General features: G+C 40.3%; 1 protein-coding gene across 2 annotated transcripts; it reads left to right on the top strand.

Moving 5' to 3' along the window:
* Window positions 1-3,380: 3,380 nt before the first annotated feature.
* On the top strand, window positions 3,381-18,591 carry LOC133909325 (zinc finger CCCH domain-containing protein 44-like). 2 transcript variants are annotated; one of them, XM_062351705.1, is made up of 16 exons: window positions 3,381-3,881; window positions 4,250-4,329; window positions 5,342-5,535; window positions 5,775-6,633; window positions 6,916-7,037; window positions 7,246-7,305; window positions 8,223-8,273; window positions 8,863-8,934; window positions 9,287-9,443; window positions 10,393-10,482; window positions 11,978-12,034; window positions 14,404-14,460; window positions 15,644-15,700; window positions 16,155-16,211; window positions 16,340-16,384; window positions 17,563-18,591. In XM_062351705.1, the coding sequence occupies exons 1-16, from the start codon at window positions 3,778-3,780 to the stop codon at window positions 18,285-18,287; spliced, it is 2,787 nt and encodes a 928-aa protein (XP_062207689.1). In that variant the 5' UTR covers window positions 3,381-3,777; the 3' UTR covers window positions 18,288-18,591. The 2 variants fall into 2 exon arrangements, with proteins under 2 accessions (XP_062207689.1, XP_062207690.1); XM_062351706.1 differs by lacking the exon at window positions 11,978-12,034.
* The last annotated feature ends 214 nt before the right edge of the window (window positions 18,592-18,805 follow it).

Here is an 18,805-nt window from a genome sequence, read left to right as displayed (position 1 = left end):
TATAAGCGGGGCGAGCTCCCCGGAGAAGAGGACCGAAGGACGAGACAGACATTGACGAGTCTCGAAGAATACAAGACACAGAAGACAGAGGCTTGGATCAATCGAAGAACAAGGAACACGAAGCTCTAGACTTAGACAAATATTCTTGTAACACAGCAGCTCAGAGCATTTATAGCATACGCACAGGAGTAGAGTGTTACGCTTAGTGCGACCCGAACCTGTCTAAAAATCTCCTGAGTATTTACTTCCTCCTGCATCCAATCATTCCACCCCACCTACATCTCATTTACTCCCATTTATTTCACCTACGAAGCGAGTTCAGAATCATCCCCCCGGCCGAATCTCAAAGGGGGTCCCTCCAGGATCCCCGCTTGAGGAGTTCACCCTTTGACAAGGCCCTTGTTGCAGTCTAAGATGATACAGATTCGTTCCATATTGCCGACGACACGTGTCCTCACCAAGGTGAGGAACCACAGTCAACTATCATTATTCTCACTCTCAACCATTGCATACGTGAGAGGAATGATCTGATTGTTTGCATCCATCGCCATCGCTGTCATTAGGTTACCATGGTACTTGACGCTAAGAAATGTGGCATCCACACATACCATCGGCTTGCAGTGTCTGAAAGCTTCGATGCATTGGGCAAAGGACCAGAAAAACCTAATGAGATATCGGTCGGTGCTGTTGTATGACCCATCCTCCAGCCTGATCGGCTCATCCGCCATGGCCCACTGGGTCCCTGGATTGGTCATAACAATCTTCTGTAGCAACCTCGGTGCATAGTGGTACGACCATTCGAAACTTCCGAACAACGTCTTCAACATCTTCTGCTTCGCTCGCCACGCGGTGTGGTAATTGATCAGCATACCCGTCTTAGTCTGCACCTCCTCTATAATGGATTTTGGTGACAAATATATGTTTGTGCTAACAAGGGTGATGAGTAGTTGGGCTATGAACCTCGCATCAATGACGTGGCTCACATTCCTAACAGCCTCTTCGCTCCATGTATGTGGGGTGTGTCTACTTAGCGCAAAACAGTTCTCGTGCTTTGGCTTATGGGCTCGTACGAAGTAAGGACAATTCGAGTGCTTGATACACCTGACCTCATACTCCGTATGGTTAGACCGGGCGCACTTGTGGTCCCTTCTTGTGATTACAGCATAGTTGCTGATAAAAGTGGATGACCTCCTCCCTGTTCTGAAACCGTTGTCCCACCTGGATGTCGCTATTCTGGTATCCCCAGTTAGATAGGGTGTTATACTCAACGATGGTACAATCTAGCAGCCCAGCACCATGAAAATACTAGATCACCGGCATCGGGTCATCGTTATCAGCACCTTCTTCGTCCCCACTATCACCGGCTTCATCATCCATGTATCCTGCATCTACCTTACTATAGTCCACTTCGGGTCCATCCGTACCGGAAGTGCCCTCCCCGACATTTCCTCCCGCCTCATCGTGCATCACATTATGGTCTGATCCTTCCACGCTAGGCACCACTTCAACATGCTCCGGTCGTGATATGTTTACGTACACTCCCATTTCAAAGTTCTCCTCTAATGCCTTGCGTGAGTACAAGGTCCATGCGTTGTTCCTTTTCAAATCGAACAACGTATGGACAATGAGCGAGCTGTTTGGCACAAGCTGTGACCGCACACCCTCTAGGACAACATTATAGGACTGCCGGTTAATACGCAAAAGGCTCATAACATGTGATTTTAAGCCTTCTAGATCAATTGGTAGCTCAACCGTACTCTCTACGTGTTGACAGTTCTGAATTAACACGAGTCTCCCATACAAAACAACGGGACATTCTCTATAATAAATATAGATAGTCATAGCGTCTCTGCTAAACAAACGTAAATGGCCAAATAAATACTTAGATGTATGTTATATACGTACTATATTTTATCAACTTAATACCATTTAACCAATGTATTCGAACGGAATAAATACTCTACTTGCTCTAATTACATTTTGTAATCTAAATATTACGATTACTGTTACACTACAGTAGCTTCTGTTGCGAGATCATACAATATGCAAATATTATACCTACTCTATTTTAGCAACTTAATATCATTTAACCAAAGTATTCGAACGGAATAAATACTCTACTTGCTCTAATTACATTTTCTAATCTAAATATTACGATTACTGTTACACTATAATAGCTTGTGTTACGAGATCATACAATATGCAAATATTATACCTACTCTATTTTAGCAATTTAATATTATTTAATCAATATATTCGAACGGAATAAATACTCTACTGGCTCTAATTACATTTTCTAATCTAAATATTACGATTACTGTTACACTATAATACCTTCTGTTACGAGATCATATAATATGCAAATATTATACCTACTCTATTTTAACAACTTAATATCACTTAATCAATGTGTTCGAACGGAATAAATACTCTACTTGCTCTAATTACATTTTCTAATCTAAATATAAGTACATACATAATCTAGGATCAAAATAACTAGATGATTCTGTTACGACATCATAAAATATGCAAATATTATACCTACTATATTTTATCAACTTAATAAATACTCTAATTCCTCTAATTACATCTACACATTTAAATATTACGTACATATATAATCTACGTACTTATTATTACGGAAGTCTGTCCTCTTCATGCGCTGTTGCACTACAGCTCCTCGTGCTCGACTGCTGCTTCAAATGTTGCCTGCGCTCGCGCTCACCTGCTGCTCAGCTCACGCAGCGCAATCGCTCTACTCGCCGTCGCTCTTCTCGCGCTTGCAGAGGATGGAGCGAACGACGGCCTTTTATAGCAGCGCGGGACTGCTCCGGCCAGCCGCATGCAAAAAATAAAGGCACAGCCGGCCGACATGCGCATGGGAAAAGCAAAAAGGAAAAGCAAAAAGGAAAAACGAAAAGAAAAGAAAAAGTAAAGCGCGACGCGACACGACGTGACAGGAAAAGTGTATTTCAGCACACCGTGTGCCGAATACACTTGATTTTCTGCACATGGTATGCCAAAATACGCTTTTCCCTGTATTCGGCATACGGTGTGCTAAAAAAGACATTTTCGGCACATCATGTCTCGAAAAGCCATTTTCGACACACCGTGTCCCGAAAAGCTATTTTTGACACACCGTACGCCGAATACATGTGCTAAAATCGTAAATATAGAAAAAAATTATCTATTTTTTTAAATACGCTCATATATACTGTACAAAATCGTATTTTTACCGAGCAATACCCAACCCACTCCAAGAAACAAAAGACGAAGAAGAATAAAAAAATGACTAACCAACCAGCAACCGCTGAAGGCACCTGGCGTAGCTAGCGTGATACACTGGCGCCGCGAGGGTAAAGACTGGCCGACCCCCCTGGTCCGCCATGCAAAGAAGGAAAGGAGCGGGGGCGGGCATCAAAGGAGGAGCCACGCGTCAGCGGAGGCGACGGCGCGCTTCCGGCACCCGAGGCGACCCAAGTCTTCCGTTTCCGACCCCCCTCGTCCCTCCCCTCGGCAGTCGGCCGCTTCACTCGCCCAGCAGCATCAGTCCCCCGCTCCGCTCCTCTCTCGCGTTCAGAGCCACCAACCAAACCCCTCGCCCGTCCCGACCACCCTTCCGCCGCCGCCCAACGAGCCCTCAAACGCCGCCGGGCATTCTTCGCGTCGGCGTGGTGGGGTTCCGGGCGGGGATCAAGGAGGCGAGGGAGGCCTCAGGGTTTTGGGGGGTCTAGTCCGAGCCTGCTCCAACGCGCGTGGGGCGGAGGGGAATCGGCGATGGGCAGGAAGAGGAAGGGGGTCGCGGAGGAGATCGCTGACGCTGAGGAGTACTGCTTCACATGCAAGGACGGCGGCAGCGACCTCCGCGTCTGCGACTTCAAGTAAGGCTCCCTCGTCCTCTTTTGTGTCGGATTCCGCCGCTCCGATGGTAGTATCGCTGGTGAACATGCGGCGTTTTAGGGGCTTTTTTTTGCGTCGTTGGCTGACTCGGTTTGCGTTGGGGCTAAAAAGGCCGGGTTTTGTAGCGATTGGTGGGTTGTGCTTTGGCGTTTCGCGTTTTGTTGGCTTGTTCCGGCGTGCTTGCGTGATTGTGTGCAATGCAGCTCGGTAGATGGTGATGCAGCGATTTTGCATGGTGAATCCAACCTGCTAATCTCTGTGCTGGCTTTGGGAGCACCTTCTGGCTCATTATTATTCCAATCGCTTCCAACAGTTATGCCAGCTGATTGTGCCTTTTGATACTTTCCAGGAACTGCCTCAAGGCTTACCATCCACGCTGTACGGGAAAGGGAGATGATTTTCTTACTTCTGACGAGCAATTCATTTGCAGTGAGCACTCATATGCCGTCCTTCTTAGTGTTCCTATCATGAATGCATGAATGTTATGTTAATGTCAAACAATGGTTTCAACTGATTTTTTCTTTCTTTCGGGGATTGGGGTTTTGCATGACATACGTGCTGCAAACTCATGATCACCTAACCATTTGGTGACATGGCCTTGAATCCTAATTGTCACCCTTGCTTTTTGAAACTGCAATGTTCCCTTTCAGGGGAAAAAGTTTTTTAATTTATTTGTTGCGAGCAGTGATACGTAAACCTTAATTTGTTTCGATACTGCATGATCATGCATGACTGCAAAGAAAATGTCAAGCAATAATTTTGACTGATATTCTTTTCTTGTGGTGGTGGGGGTCAGTACTGTGGGTTGTTGCAAGAAAAATAGCTCCACTGAAATTGGACACATATCATGCTGCTTACTCGTGTTCACCTACTCATTCTCTGGTTACGGCTGCGTATCCTAAATCATACCACCTTATGAAGTCTTCATTGTTCGTTTTACGATATCTTTTGCCTTTTTTATAAAAAAAATTCAGCTGCTGGATGCTTAAACTTTTATTTGTTAGGCATTTTACCTAGCTAGTTGTTCCAGAATCATGCAACATGACACAGAAATATGTACCAGCATTTCAGTGGTTCCAATAAAAAAGCTAGACATAAAGCTTTCATCAGATGTAGACATAAAGCTATACTGTACTTAAATGGCCTTAAATAATCTGTAGTTCTGCACCATTTGTCCACGTCTTGGTTCGGTGTTGAACATGACATATATGATCATGAAAATCTGCCTCAAATTTGCTCTACATTGCTCCAGCTGTGGACTTATGTTTACAAGCTGCCTATTTTAACTTCTGTACTATGGTAAACTGATAGTATTGATTATTGGGGCTACCAATATGTTCCACAAATTTGGACTTTTTTTCCTCCAAACTACCTCTTTTAACATATATTCTGTGGTAAATTGATGTTACTGATTCTTGGGCCTAAATTTGACTATGCACAGATTGGCACACATGTGGCACCTGCAAAGGGAGTTCAGATTATCAGTGTTTGTGCTGTCCACTTTACTCGGTTTGCCGTGACTGCCTTGGAAAAGTTGACTTTGCACAAGTGAGGAGGCAGGGCAAAGGATTTTGTGGAAGCTGTTTGAAACTGGCAATCTTGAGCGAGAAGAATGCTGATGCTAATCCTCATGGAGTAATTGCATGCATATACTCAACTATTTTTTGAATCATAGTATTGAATTTCTATTAGTCAATTCTGCAAAAAAGCTTGTTGCTTACCATAAAGCTATAAGCTATTCATTGTATATTTATTTGTTAGTTCCCCCCCTGCATATTTTGTGTTGGATTTCTTTTTGGAAAGAATGCAAAGGCAGTTTAGACTTTACACAGAACCCTGATCTGACCTCTCCTATGTATTTTGTGCATCTCTAGGCAAAGATTGGTTATCGAGGTTCAGAGATCTATGAAAGTTTATTTAAAGACTACTGGGACGTAATTAAAGACAGAGAATGTTTGACATTGGTTGATCTGCAAGAAGCTAGTGTGCTTATTGATAGAAGCCGAAACTGTAAACGTGGAGCAAGTTCAGAGAAATTTCCTGAAGAAGATCACAAGTCAGATGGAAATTTATTGGATGATAATGATGACAATGAGCAAACATTTCCTTTTGACTCTAAGGGCAAACCAAACAAAGTGAACACATCACTGAAGAAAAGAAAATCAAACAAGAAAACATATGTTGGCTGGGGTTCAGAAGAGCTGATTGAATTCTTGTCATGTTTTGGCAAGGACATAGCAAAACCTCTTGATGAAGTTGAAGTTGTTGGAGTTGTTAAGGAGTACATCAGACAGAAGAATCTGTTCCTGGACAATAAGAAAAAAAATTTCAGGTGTGACGATAAGCTGCGCTCTTTGTTTAAGAGAAGCAAAGTGAGATGGAATAAGATCCATAGGTTTCTGGAAATGCACTTTGCTGCAAATGCTGTTTCAGAGGATGAAAGTCTTGATGGTTCTGAAGATGACGACGGACCAACTATGAAAAAGAAACCACGGACTAGTCTGGAGCCGAAGATTGCTAAGAGGGTTTCAGAGCAAAACAAGAGATGCTTTGCCTCACTTAATCAGAATAATCTAAAGCTAATTTATTTGAGAAGATCTTTAGTTATTAAACTTTTGAGTCATCCGGACACATTTGAGCAGAAAGTTGTTGGCTGTTTTGTTAGAGTCAAGAATAACCCCACTCATCACTATCAAATGTTTAAAAAGGCATACCAGATTGGGCTTGTGACAGGTAAAGTTCAACTGCACATGTTCTCCTTAGCCTTGATGGTCTAATTCATCTGTCGAGCATGTCCTTAATGTTGATAGTAGTATGGTTTATAGTCAGATAACTCTATTATATACTTACATCCTCCCCCTCTCATTAACCGGCGTATGAAAGTGCTCTTCTGTTTTGAAAATGGGTACACGATCTAAATTGATTCATACCTTGTACATGAGGTCTAGGGCTACTACTGTACTATCTTTATTTCAGAAAGGAAATCTCGCTTGCTCATGAAAACATCAATAACAGGCATTAAGAAATCTTCAGAGGACTACAAGATAAAGGACACATTTACAAATGTTGTCTTATGTGTTACCGGTTTGTGGGATGATGTTAAGATCTCAATGCTGTCAGATGAGGACTTCGAGGAGGTACGATTCTTTTATTCCAGTAGCATTAATGCTAGGCATTAGTTGTTACTGATAAAAAAATGAATTTTTGCCACCGCTGTTTTCAAGTAGGTTATCATTACTAAGTAGGGCAGTTTCAGCAACACTGGCTCCAACTCATAATATAGCCCCCCCCCCCCCCCGAATAAATGATGTGGTGAAATAATTGTGCTTTTTCCCTTGATAACAGGACGAATGCAATGATCTTATTCCTTTGGTTGAGAAAGGACTCTTGAAAAGGGCTACTGTTGTAAGCTCACATTCTGAAAAGCTTTGTTTTCCTAAATGCAATGTGTTTTTTTATATTAACGCAAATCTGTGAGTGTATCATTGTGGCAAACAAATCACCAATTTCTCTAGCATATTCCAATCTCAATATAAAATGATAACTGATATACAAGTAAAGCAGGAGTATATATGCTCCATATGCTGTACATATGTAGTTTGATTGATTTAGGTGTTTTTCTTTGGTTGTTATTCCCATTGGATGTTTAAAGTACTGTACCAAACACTGAGGAGTTGAGGAAGAAAAAACCAGATTGTTAAGTTAAGAGCAAGGGAATTTACCAGTCCTGTTGGACCCTATTTATTTAATAGAGACGATGTAAGGACCACAGTAATATTTTCTGTAGGCCATGCTGGCTAGAATTCGCATGTCATCTGAATATAAGGATAGAAAATGTTGAGTTATGCATTAGTGTTACCTACTTTGTTTATGCCAGGTCATGCCATCGATGTTTTGCAGCTACTCCCTTCAGTCATAGAAAAATTATGCTTCGGACACCGACAATCTCTTAAATGCAATGCGGACCACCAATTTTACTGTAATTTACTGCACAACACTATAAAATTATAGAATCAAGAAATCTATTCACACCATTTTTTCAGCCAATTTAAAATATTGGCAATTTAAAGTTCAAATAATTCGTCTGCATTTCTCTTTGTTACACTCTTCTGTTACTGGTGGGGCTATGCAGCAAGTGCACACTAAGAACAAGGAACACATGTCTTGCTGCCATATAAGCTAGCTTATTTACTTAAGTCTACACATTAATTTCTGTCAGCTGGGAAATACTTAAAGATGGTTTGGTCTCCTGTTTACTTGAGCATCTAATGTGCATATGATAAGCTCCTCTTTTACTGCTCTTAGTTTGCTCTTTTTGACAGGCTGAGTTAGAGGAAAAGGTGGCAGCTGTACATACGGACATAGTAAATCATGTAAGCGCACTCGGAAATCACTGAATGGCAATAATTTTATACTTCATGCTTGTATATGTTGGAAACAGAATAGATGCAGATAGATAAATGAGTAAATCTTAATAACTAATTGTTTATCTCACTCAGTTTAAAAGGAAGTGACTTTGTAAATCTTATTGGAGGACATAGTGCACCATTTGACAAAAGATTCTGAATCTCTTTTCTTAAACCCATGGCAGAGTATGGATATCAACCTTACTTTGATTTGAAACTTGTACACAAATAACTTAATATTTTAAATGTTTTGTCCTCCTCTTTGGATTTGAAACTTGAATATATTTGCCCACTTTACCCTAACCTTGTCCTGTAGTAAGCAAACATAGAGCGCATTAATTATTTTGGAAGTGTTATAGGTCTGAGTGGGCATGTTATCTGCATGACATATTAAATTTATGCATTTGTTATATGACATTAGAAGTCTGAAAGCAAAATTTTAAGTTCTCATGCCAACTTCGGCACTTTTATAGTCCTATTGTACCAATATATTCTTCCTTTCCATATTTTTGTCTTATGCTTGTCCATTCCTATTGAGCAAATTGCCCCTTTCCAGTGGATTGATAAAGAACTTCTGAGACTGGAAAAAGAGATTGATAGAGCACACATAAAAGGGTGGCGCATAGAATATCCTTTCCAGATTGAGTCTGATATCACATAGTAATAAAATAATAGAGTTTGATTTTTAGATGTGGTCTTGCTTTCCTATTGTACTATTGAATAATGCTTCACGTACGACTGAATGGTACAATCCGGTTACGATCGGGTGCGACATGTGCGTGAGCTTCTCTGATTTGGATGTGCAGCAGAAGTGGCTTGTAGGACTTTGTGTCCTGCTGGCTCACGTGCTGGCTCCAATCGTAATCGGATCATACTATTGACTCATACGTATAACTGTTCTCTTTACTATCGTACATTTTCTTGGGGATTAGGAAATAAACTTTCCATAATGGTTTCTTTCCTTGACTGCTTTTATTACAATGGAAGAACTAATGCACCAAAAGAAGCTGCTAAGCACACCAGCTGAAAGACAGTGTCGCCTTGAAGAGGTTCCAGAAATTATTGTGGACTCAGAAGAGGAGAAAAAAGAAATTGAACTCAAAATTGCAGCCGACAACCCTTCTCAAGAGAATAGAGGTGCAAATACTTGGAATTTGTCTTCTTGAAACACTTTTTCCTTCCCTTGCACCTGTTTTACATTCATAATGGGGCCAAACACCTAGGTTGTTACATGCCCCATGACCCCCATCCAACATCTCCCCCCTTGTTCCCACTGTAGAAACCAACATTACAGAAGTTCATATTGGGAAAACCAAACACGGTTATTTTAAACAAAGTGGAGCTATTTGTTTAGCTTTGTATGCAGTTCGCACATATATTTGCCCTTGCAAAAGCTGGCTATCTGTAAAATGGAAGCTCCATTCCTGGAAATATTTTGGTTTTTCATTTAGCAAATACTTGCAATGTTTGGAGAGGATACACGCTCAATCCGCATGATTTTTTTTTTTAATTTGGTTGTGAATGCAGATAATATACTTATGGGTTGGACATATATGCATGTATGCATACACTCTAGACTTTAAAAAGCAGTACTGATACAAGATTTATGGGTATATTATTAGAAACTATAAAGTGATGACAAATTGCTACTCCCAATGGTATAATAAAAAGTCTGATCAAACAAATGATTGCATCATTGAACAGTTTATGCCAAATAACTCGTGATTGGGCACATCATATTGTATAATTTTGGTATTTAGAAAGTAGAGTACATGGATAATGGATTTTAAACACATCAAGATCGACATTGGAGCATCTTTGGATATACATCAACATCGGTATCCACATTTATCAAGAGGACTTCCAAAAGTTATGAATGGCCCCTTTTTTCTGAAAAAAATATTTGGAGTTCCATAGGGTTTATTACCTAATTACTTATGCTGGATCTTTGTAACATGGTGGGGTTATTTGATTGCATTGTGTGTGTGCACGTTGGTTACTTCTTCTTCCTTTTTAAATGTCCTTAAAACAGGGATTGCATGATTTTAGTTTGCTAATGAGAGGCAAACATTGGATCATTGTGCAGATAAAAAAAGGGATAGAGCTTCTTGTTTGGTGGACAACAACAACAACAACAAAGCTTCTTGTTTGGTGGACATGGAGAAAAATTCTAAAGGTTTGTTCATATTACGTATGCCAAAGCTGTTTCTTTAATATCTAATATTGTAGCTGCTCTTAAACTGAGTCACTCGTGTGTGCGTGTGGCATGGTGCACGTACGCCTGCAAAGACAGGTGAGATCTCCTTAGAATCTGTCAAATTCTAAAAGGAAAAAAAAAACAGAAAAGTATACTCCATCCTTCTGGTAGACCCAAATAACAATGTTTCAACCTTTTTCGCGTTGATTGCATAAACTATTGTATTATTTGTTTTGAAATATCAAAACTGATATTTCCTTATAAAAGTGCATTTGAATGGACAACGGGAATCCATTTTCAGAAATCTTACTGACACTTTGGTTTGGTTGTAAAATGATCGATCATCACTATGGACTGTGAGTTTTGGTTCATTTTGAAGTCCATACTTTTAGAATTTTACTTATCAATTACGTTGTTATTTCTTGTGTTTTATTCCAAGAGTAATTTTGTATTTTTTTCATATTTATTGGTTCCGTTCCCAATTGAATTTGCTAATTACTCTTTAGAGCTATTTATAGTACCCCCTCTGATTCTGAATGTCAGTCATTTTAGCCTTCCCAACTGTTTAATCTTCCATCCTTGACCTTGCCAAATAAATGCTATCACTTATGAATAAATGACCCATCTTTTCCAATGTAGTATAAATGAAGGGCAACCAAGTCATTTGATCTATTTTCTTAATCCGTGTGCACAAGTCTAAAACGACTTACATTTATAATCGGAGGGAGTATCTCCATTTACTATACTTTTCCTAAAAGGACCCATGTCTTTATATATAAATAGAATATAGACTAGATCAATTTATTTATTCTGACAATATGAGTTATGAGCCATTTTCGAATCCTCTAATGTGTCAAGGATTGGACTCTCCAAGTCTCCATTTTCAACTTTCCATCTTAGTAGGCCCTTATGGTTTGCTTTTGTATCGAACTTTTGCTCTGACCATGCTTTGTCCCTTAAAGTTCCACAAACATTTGATAACTCTCCATTCAGACGTCTAATTACTTCCCCTAAATAGTTGCTACTTGCTATTCTGAACTTTAAGTAGTTGGATGAAACTGATGGTGAGTTTGCCTGACCTCTATCTAATGCGAACACCTGCTTACCTTTTCTCCAGAAGCAATGCAGCGAGTAGCTGATTCCTTTGATGCACTTAAAGAGGAACCATTTGTTTCAGTTATGACGTCTTGGGTAGCTAATGCTTAGAAAAAATACTCTACCAATTTTTCTTTTGTTTGCACTATATTTTTTCCTTTGCCAATTTTACATTTAAGGGGCAAATTGAAGCTTCATTTTTCTTATGTTTTTCCTCTTGTTGTTTCATTCATTTAAATTTTTTCTATTCTCCACGTCCACCTTTTCCTCTTAAATAGTGACTATTCTGGACTTCAATTTTACTAGTAGATGGAATTAATGGTGGGATTGCTTGATCTCTTTCTACTTTATTACTTAGATGTTCTTACCTTGTTTCCAGGTGCAGCAGAACACGTGGCTGAATCTTTTGAAGTCCTTAAAGAGAAACCACCAGAAGGTTTGTCTTCAGTTAGCAGTTGTGATGTTTTCGGTAGTGTTATGGACACTAGGTATGGGATTAAGTACCAGAGGCACAAGAAAAAGGGATGGGCAACCAAGTCTGATTCAGCTGGACCTATGGTTGGCTGAGATATGCCTATTACTATTTCTAGTATATTTAGATTAGTATATCTATTTCCTATTCTATTTCAGAGTCATGTTTCCTAATTTAGCTAGTCCGGCACTTATATAAAGGTAGCCAAGTCTTTGTTTACAGTCAAGCAATAATACAGTAAAGGGCTTTGCCCACCAAATCCGTATCGATCAGGTCCTCTATCACACGGGAGAAGCCTAGCGATTAGAAGACGATCTGCCCTTATCCCTTCTCGCTGTTTCCCTTTGTGCACACGCCATATTATTTGGTGTCAGAGCAGAGAAACATTGTGAGGTGCAACTTTTTTTAGTTTGCTTGCCTTTTTTCTTCCCAATTTGGCATTTAAGGTGCATCTCATGGTTTATTCGCACTGCTGTGTTTGAAGCGCAACGTGGAGCTTTTATGTTTTGACCACTTATATGTTGCATTACATCTAATAGTTTGCTACTATGTGCGTGTACCTTTTACCTGAAGGAAAAAGCGGTTATATACCATTGGAAGTTCAACAATTTAGATTATCACCGTAAGATGCCAATTCATTCTATACAGTCTAAAGTTATCCGTTAGTACTTTAACTTTCCGTCTAATTCCGTTACTTTTAGCCTAGCACAAAAGAAGGGCTAAGAGAAAGAATGAGGCTACCACAAGTACATAATATAACATAAAGTTAATGATGTATTTGTCACCATCAATGCTTCCTGAATGGTGGATTTTCTCAGCTTCAATCAAGCCAGTCAGGTAGAACAGAGATGGTGTTGACGTTTGGAGTCGACAAGATGGACAAGATGAGCCAAAAAGGTTCGGAGGGAAGCAAGTAAAGTCAGCATTCACAGCCAACAAGTGGGAGAAGTCGAAAGAAATTGGTGTTCGGAACCAATGATGAGTTCCGAGAGAGTGAGGATGGTCCAGCAAAGAAACGAGGAGTTGGTGTTTGGATCCAACAATAAGGGTTCCAAGAGGAGAACGGACGAAGAGGATCAAGGTTGGCACTCAGGGCCAACAATAGAAACAATAGAGTTGGTGTTCGGAGCCTACTTCGTGGAGTTTCAAGAGAAGAAAGAATAATCGGAAAGCTCAAGATGGGAAGTCAAGAACCAGAGGCTTTGCCATCTACAGGTAATGTCAACGAGTGGGAAATGGGGTGTCGGCATTTGGAGTCAACAAGATGAACTACGATACCTAACGAAGTTCGGAGGGAAGGACAAGGATTGCGTTTGAAGCCAAATGGAGGGAGCTTTGTTAGGGTTTTTTTTTTTGGCATTTTTCCTTTGGTGTCAGACACAATAGTTAGATTTGAGATTTACCCTCTAGTTTTCTTGGTTTTGAACCGAACCACATCACGGTCGAGTGTGAGCGGTCATGATGGTGCCCAGTCCAGAGAAGTGGAACAATTGTACAAGCAACCCCTTGGAATCGACACCGGCTACCTAATTAAAACTTCGCCGGCCTCCCGCTTCGATGTAAAGGGAGCTACCTGCTCAAATCGTTTCCACCTTCTGATTGCCGTTGCACGGTCAAGATTTTGAATTGGAGCCCTTACATGTCGGATGACATTGCATTCACCATGTCATAGCATAACACGGCAATAGAGCAACACAATTGAAAACATGACAAAAGGAGCACTAGGAACTACTGCACCATACTAAACGCAACTGGCACTTTGGCAGTAAAACTCCGAGCACTTGGCTCATTAGCCCTCAATTAGTTGGTTCTAACTGTAATCCAGGTACTTGTTTGGTTGGAGATGCGTGGTTCGATGTACAAGTTTCGGTCGGAGCAGCGTCCAGATGTCACCACTGTCTACTAGCAGGACGTTTGTAGCAGAGCTGTGCTCAAGCTTTGGTTGCATGCTTGTCGCTGTCGGTGGGTAAGTTGTGATGCTCGGCCGCATTGAGTGCGGCCACCAGGTTGTTGAAGTTGGCTTTGAACAAGTTGGTTGCAAGTGGTATGGGTATTTGGTCGGGAAGGGGATTGAATGCAAGACTTTAGGATTGCGTCAGGGGCATTCGGTCCATTAAAGGCAGGAAGGACAAAATTAGACAGAGTGGTAAATTACTGAGCAGAGGCAACTTTGGATGGTATATAAATGAATTGGCATCTTTTAGTGGTAAAAATCTAAACTGGTGAACTTTCGATGGTATATAACAAAATTTTCCTTTTCTGAACTACAGTTAACAGTGTATTTGCCTCCTCCCTATCTAACACCAAGACCTGCTTATGTTGCTTGTCTCCAGGTGCAACAGAGCAAGTAGTTGATGCATTGAACATTCCGAATGAAGAATCATCAGAAGGTTTGTTTCAGTTATGATGTTTTGGGTTGCTAATGTTTAGGAAAATTACTCTACATTCTTTTCTTTTGTCTACCTTACACTTCCACCCTGAAAAAACTCGTAAAAGCCAGGAAGAAATAGGAAGGAATTTTAAGTAGGGTGGACACAAATGACAATGTTTCAACCTTTTCATAGTGAATGCTTCAACTCTTGAATTATCCCTTTAAAATATCAAAAATGATATTTCCTTATAAAAAGTACATCCGAATGAACAGATGGGATCTATTTTCAGAAATTTTACTGACACTTAGGCTTGGTTGGAAATTGATCCACTATCATTGTTGACTGTCAATTTTGGTTCATATTGAAAATCATCCTTTTCATTTTGTGAATTTTATTGTTGCTTGTTATGTTTCATTCCAAGATTAATATGGAAATGGATTGGTTTTGCTCAGTACAAGTTTCATAGATCAGTGTAATTGTCGAGAAAGATTTTCATTTCTACCAAAGTTCAGTGTTGGCACTTGACACACTCTTTTAATGCAAAAACTTTTATAGGACCAATTAGGATAGCCTAAAATAATTTAGAAGTAGGCATAACTCCATGTAATTTTAGTGCTTCTATACTTTTTGAACATGTCCAAAATTTATTGGATCCAGTTTTTTATTGAATTCCCTAGATTCATTTTACTTTTTAAGCATTTATTTGTGTTATGCACTCTGTACATATTTTTATGTATCAATAGATATATAAATTAGATTATTTTTTGCATTTTGATTTGTGAGCTATTTTATAATCCTCTAATGTGTCGTGAACTGGGTGGACTCTTCCGTTTTTTAACTTTCCTTCTAAGTTGCCTCTCATGGTTTGCTTTAGTATCAGTGATTATAACTTCTACTTTGACCATGCTTTGCACTTAGTGGTTGTTTGCGTGGAGGGATTTAGAGATCAGTTTACTCAAAATGTGTTTTACCGTGAGTTCAGGATAATTCTGTTTTGATCTGTTGATTTGTTAAGATTGTGACTAGCGGAAATCTTGTTTGGTATAACGTGGGTTTTGTTTATCACTTATTCGGTTTTGTGAAAAAACAATTGAGAATGTTTTTTTTCCTAAAACCCACCATTTTGAGTTTTGGGAAAACCAGGAATCTTTATCTAGGTTTTATCCTCATATAAATGTATAGTTACCTTGCTTGTCTCCAGGTGCAGAAGATCAAGGATCTGATTCTTTAAGACTCCGTGAAGAGGGATCACCAGAAGGTTTGTCTTTAGTAAACAGTTATGAGTTTTCAGCATCTAATGCCGTTTTTCATTTGTTAGCCTTTTTTTTTTTTGCCAATTGGGCATGTAAGGTGCATAAGCCTATCCCAACTTACCTGGGACAAAAGGCTTTGTTGTTGTTGGCATTTAAGGTGCATCTTATGATTTGTTCACATCGTTGTGTATGGAGATTTTGTTTTGACTTTTCTCGTAAGTTTCTCATCATCTTTTTAGTTGGATCTTGTGGGTTTCATTTCTAGCCTACCCTAACTTGCTTGGGACAAAGACTGTTGGTGTTGTTGTTTTTCTCGTAAGCACTGTATTCCATCTAATAATTTGCTATTCGCACCTCTATTTTTTATTCTTAACAGTAGTTCCAGTATTAGGTGGAACTAATGGTGCATTTACCTTCTCTCTATCTAACACTAAGACCTGCTTACTTGCTTGTCTCCAGGTGCTACGGAGAAAATTGCTTATTCTTTGAGACTTCTTAACAAAGAATCATCAGAAGGTTTGTTTCAGTTTTGATGTTTTGGGTAGCTAATGTTTCTACTTGCTTTTCTTTCGGTTACCTCATATTATTCCATTGGTAACTAACCACCATATATGGGCTATCTGGGTGATTTTGTCTGCTTCCAGTTGCATCTAAGCAAGGCGATGCTACTTGTGAAGTTGCTTCTGAAGGTACTCTACAATGATTCTTTTAGCTCTCTCACTACACATTTTCCAGGGGATCCATTCCCATGGAGTGGCCTGTCAAAAATATCTGTCTACTGTAAGATGGGGCATATCTATTGCTAACACTTAGCAAGTGCTATCATGCTAACCATTTTGATTGATATATCAAATCAAATCAAAAGGCTCTCAAAAACAGTGAAACCAGTCCTAGATATGTTTTACATGCATATGAAATTTAAATTAGAACTCAATTGACACTAAGATAAATAAAATAGTGAAATTTTTGAACAATTCTTAAATAAAAGGACATACGCTTCTATTCGCAGCACCAATTGAGTTTCAACTTAAAAAACACTATAGGGTGGTCGATAATATTGAGGAACTGGAGTTTTGAAACTGATTTAACACCCAGATCATGATAGCACTTAGTGTTGTGGGTGGCAGTGGCACTAGAACAGTGATGCAAAGCAACAAACTAGGAGAAAAAAACTCCACGGAACATGACATTCAAAAGCAGTATTACTTCCTTGCGTGTAACATGTAGATATAATGCGTTTGTTTGCATGCAAGTACAATGTTCATGCATAATTGTATGTAGTGTATCTGCTTATGAGTGATGATCATGTCCGTTATGCATTGATTGTCCCTTCGACATCATTAACCATCACAATCTTTTTCCTGAAATATTGATTCTTAGTACTGCTAGTTTTGGATCTTACCTATATTATTTTTATCCATGAAGCCGGTGAAGCCCTTTCTAGTGGTGTTACTCCTGATTCTGTGTCGCATTCTCAAATGCACAATACTCTAGGTTTTCTACTCAACCCTTTTGCTAATATGATGAACCCTTGAAGAGTTTCTGGAGGTTTCTTATGTTGTGTGTTCAGCTCCCATTTCTCATTATTTTCCAAGTTCGATCATATTGATTAAGTGTCTAGTAGAATTTAGATGACTGAGCATCGTGAAAGCAGATAGTTTTTTTAGATTGCACTGCCCATTCAGACACATGGATTGTTTATCTGATTGTATTGGCGTTGATTAGATCCCGCTACAGAAATAGCTGTACATTAACTGTTTGTTGCGAGGAGGTTGCACTATGGCATGCTATTCTCAATCCTGTCATTAATTTTCTGCCGGTTTCCCCTATTTCTTCAACCATTATTAACCTTGTAAAGTTAACGCAGATGGTAGCACAGCTCAAGCCATGGACATTGACAAAGATGAAAGTAACCACTCCAGGCGTGACAACGGAAGTAACAAAGTTGTTGTCAATCTAGACAGTGATGAAGATGGGGATCTTCACACGGAGCAACGTGAGCCAGAACGCGAGGCGTTGCATGCTCCAACGGCCATGAATGGTGGAGATCTTCACGTGGAACGACCCGTGTCAGGTCTGCCTGTAGCCTTACACGCCGATGGCGCAGATGGTAGCACAGCTCAAGCCATGGACATTGACAAAGATGAAAGTAACCACTCCAGGCGTGACAACGGCAGTAACAAAGTTGTTGTCAATCTAGACAGTGATGAAGATGGGGATCTTCACACGGAGCAACGCGAGCCAGAACGCGAGGCGTTGCATGCTCCAACGGCCATGAATGGTGGGGATCTTCACGTGGAACGACCCGTGTCAGGCCCTCCTGTAGCCTTACACGCCGATGGAGCTATGAATAGGGCTCTTCATGCGGAGCAGGGCGAGCCAACGCATGCAGCCACGAACGGGATGTCACCTCTCACACCCCAGTGGCATTACGTAGATCCTCAAGGAATCTCCCGAGGGCCATTTTCACTGATGCATCTGAGGCACTGGAAACGAGGCGGCTTCTTCGGCGAGGACTTCCGAGTGTGGAGGACAGGGCAGGCGGTGGAGCAGGCCATTTTGCTTACAGATGCCTTCCGGCTGAATCTGTAGCGCGCGCTCTCCGTCGAGCCTGTCAGCTCTTTTTTCCTTCTGTCTAGTCCTGAAACACCCTAGCTCATTCTGCCAGAGAATACTCGGGCGTTTGTTGGTGCGTCCTGCTGTAATTCAGGAGGGCGTCTGTGGAGTCAATGTGAATGTTTATTCTGGGTCGGATTTACATACAGTTCATAGCGTTATTGTTCCTGGGTACTCCGTAGACAGTGGAGTTGGGTCAACATAGCATGTTTGTGGTTCAAACTGGCACTCAAAATGGAAAAAAGGAAAACTAGTTTAGCTCCATATGGAGTGTTGGCACTCTTGCTGTCTTCGGTTGTTCAACGCTTCTTTTTTTAGTGGAAAACAGGTTCCAGTAGACCCAAACTCAGCTAAATCGCTGGTCCCACGACTAGTTACAAAATCCAGAAAATGATCCAGCTATAGATGAGGATTATTCCCACCTAGGCTAACACCATATTTTGTTAAAACATCTGCTATCGAATTACTGTCACGAGTGCAGTAAAATACCTTGA

This window comes from Phragmites australis, chromosome 2, assembly GCF_958298935.1.
Source record: "Phragmites australis chromosome 2, lpPhrAust1.1, whole genome shotgun sequence".
Classification (NCBI taxonomy): domain Eukaryota; kingdom Viridiplantae; phylum Streptophyta; class Magnoliopsida; order Poales; family Poaceae; genus Phragmites; species Phragmites australis.
The sequence above is the reverse complement of the archived record's forward strand: the minus strand, read 5'-3'. Positions and strand labels throughout refer to the sequence as shown.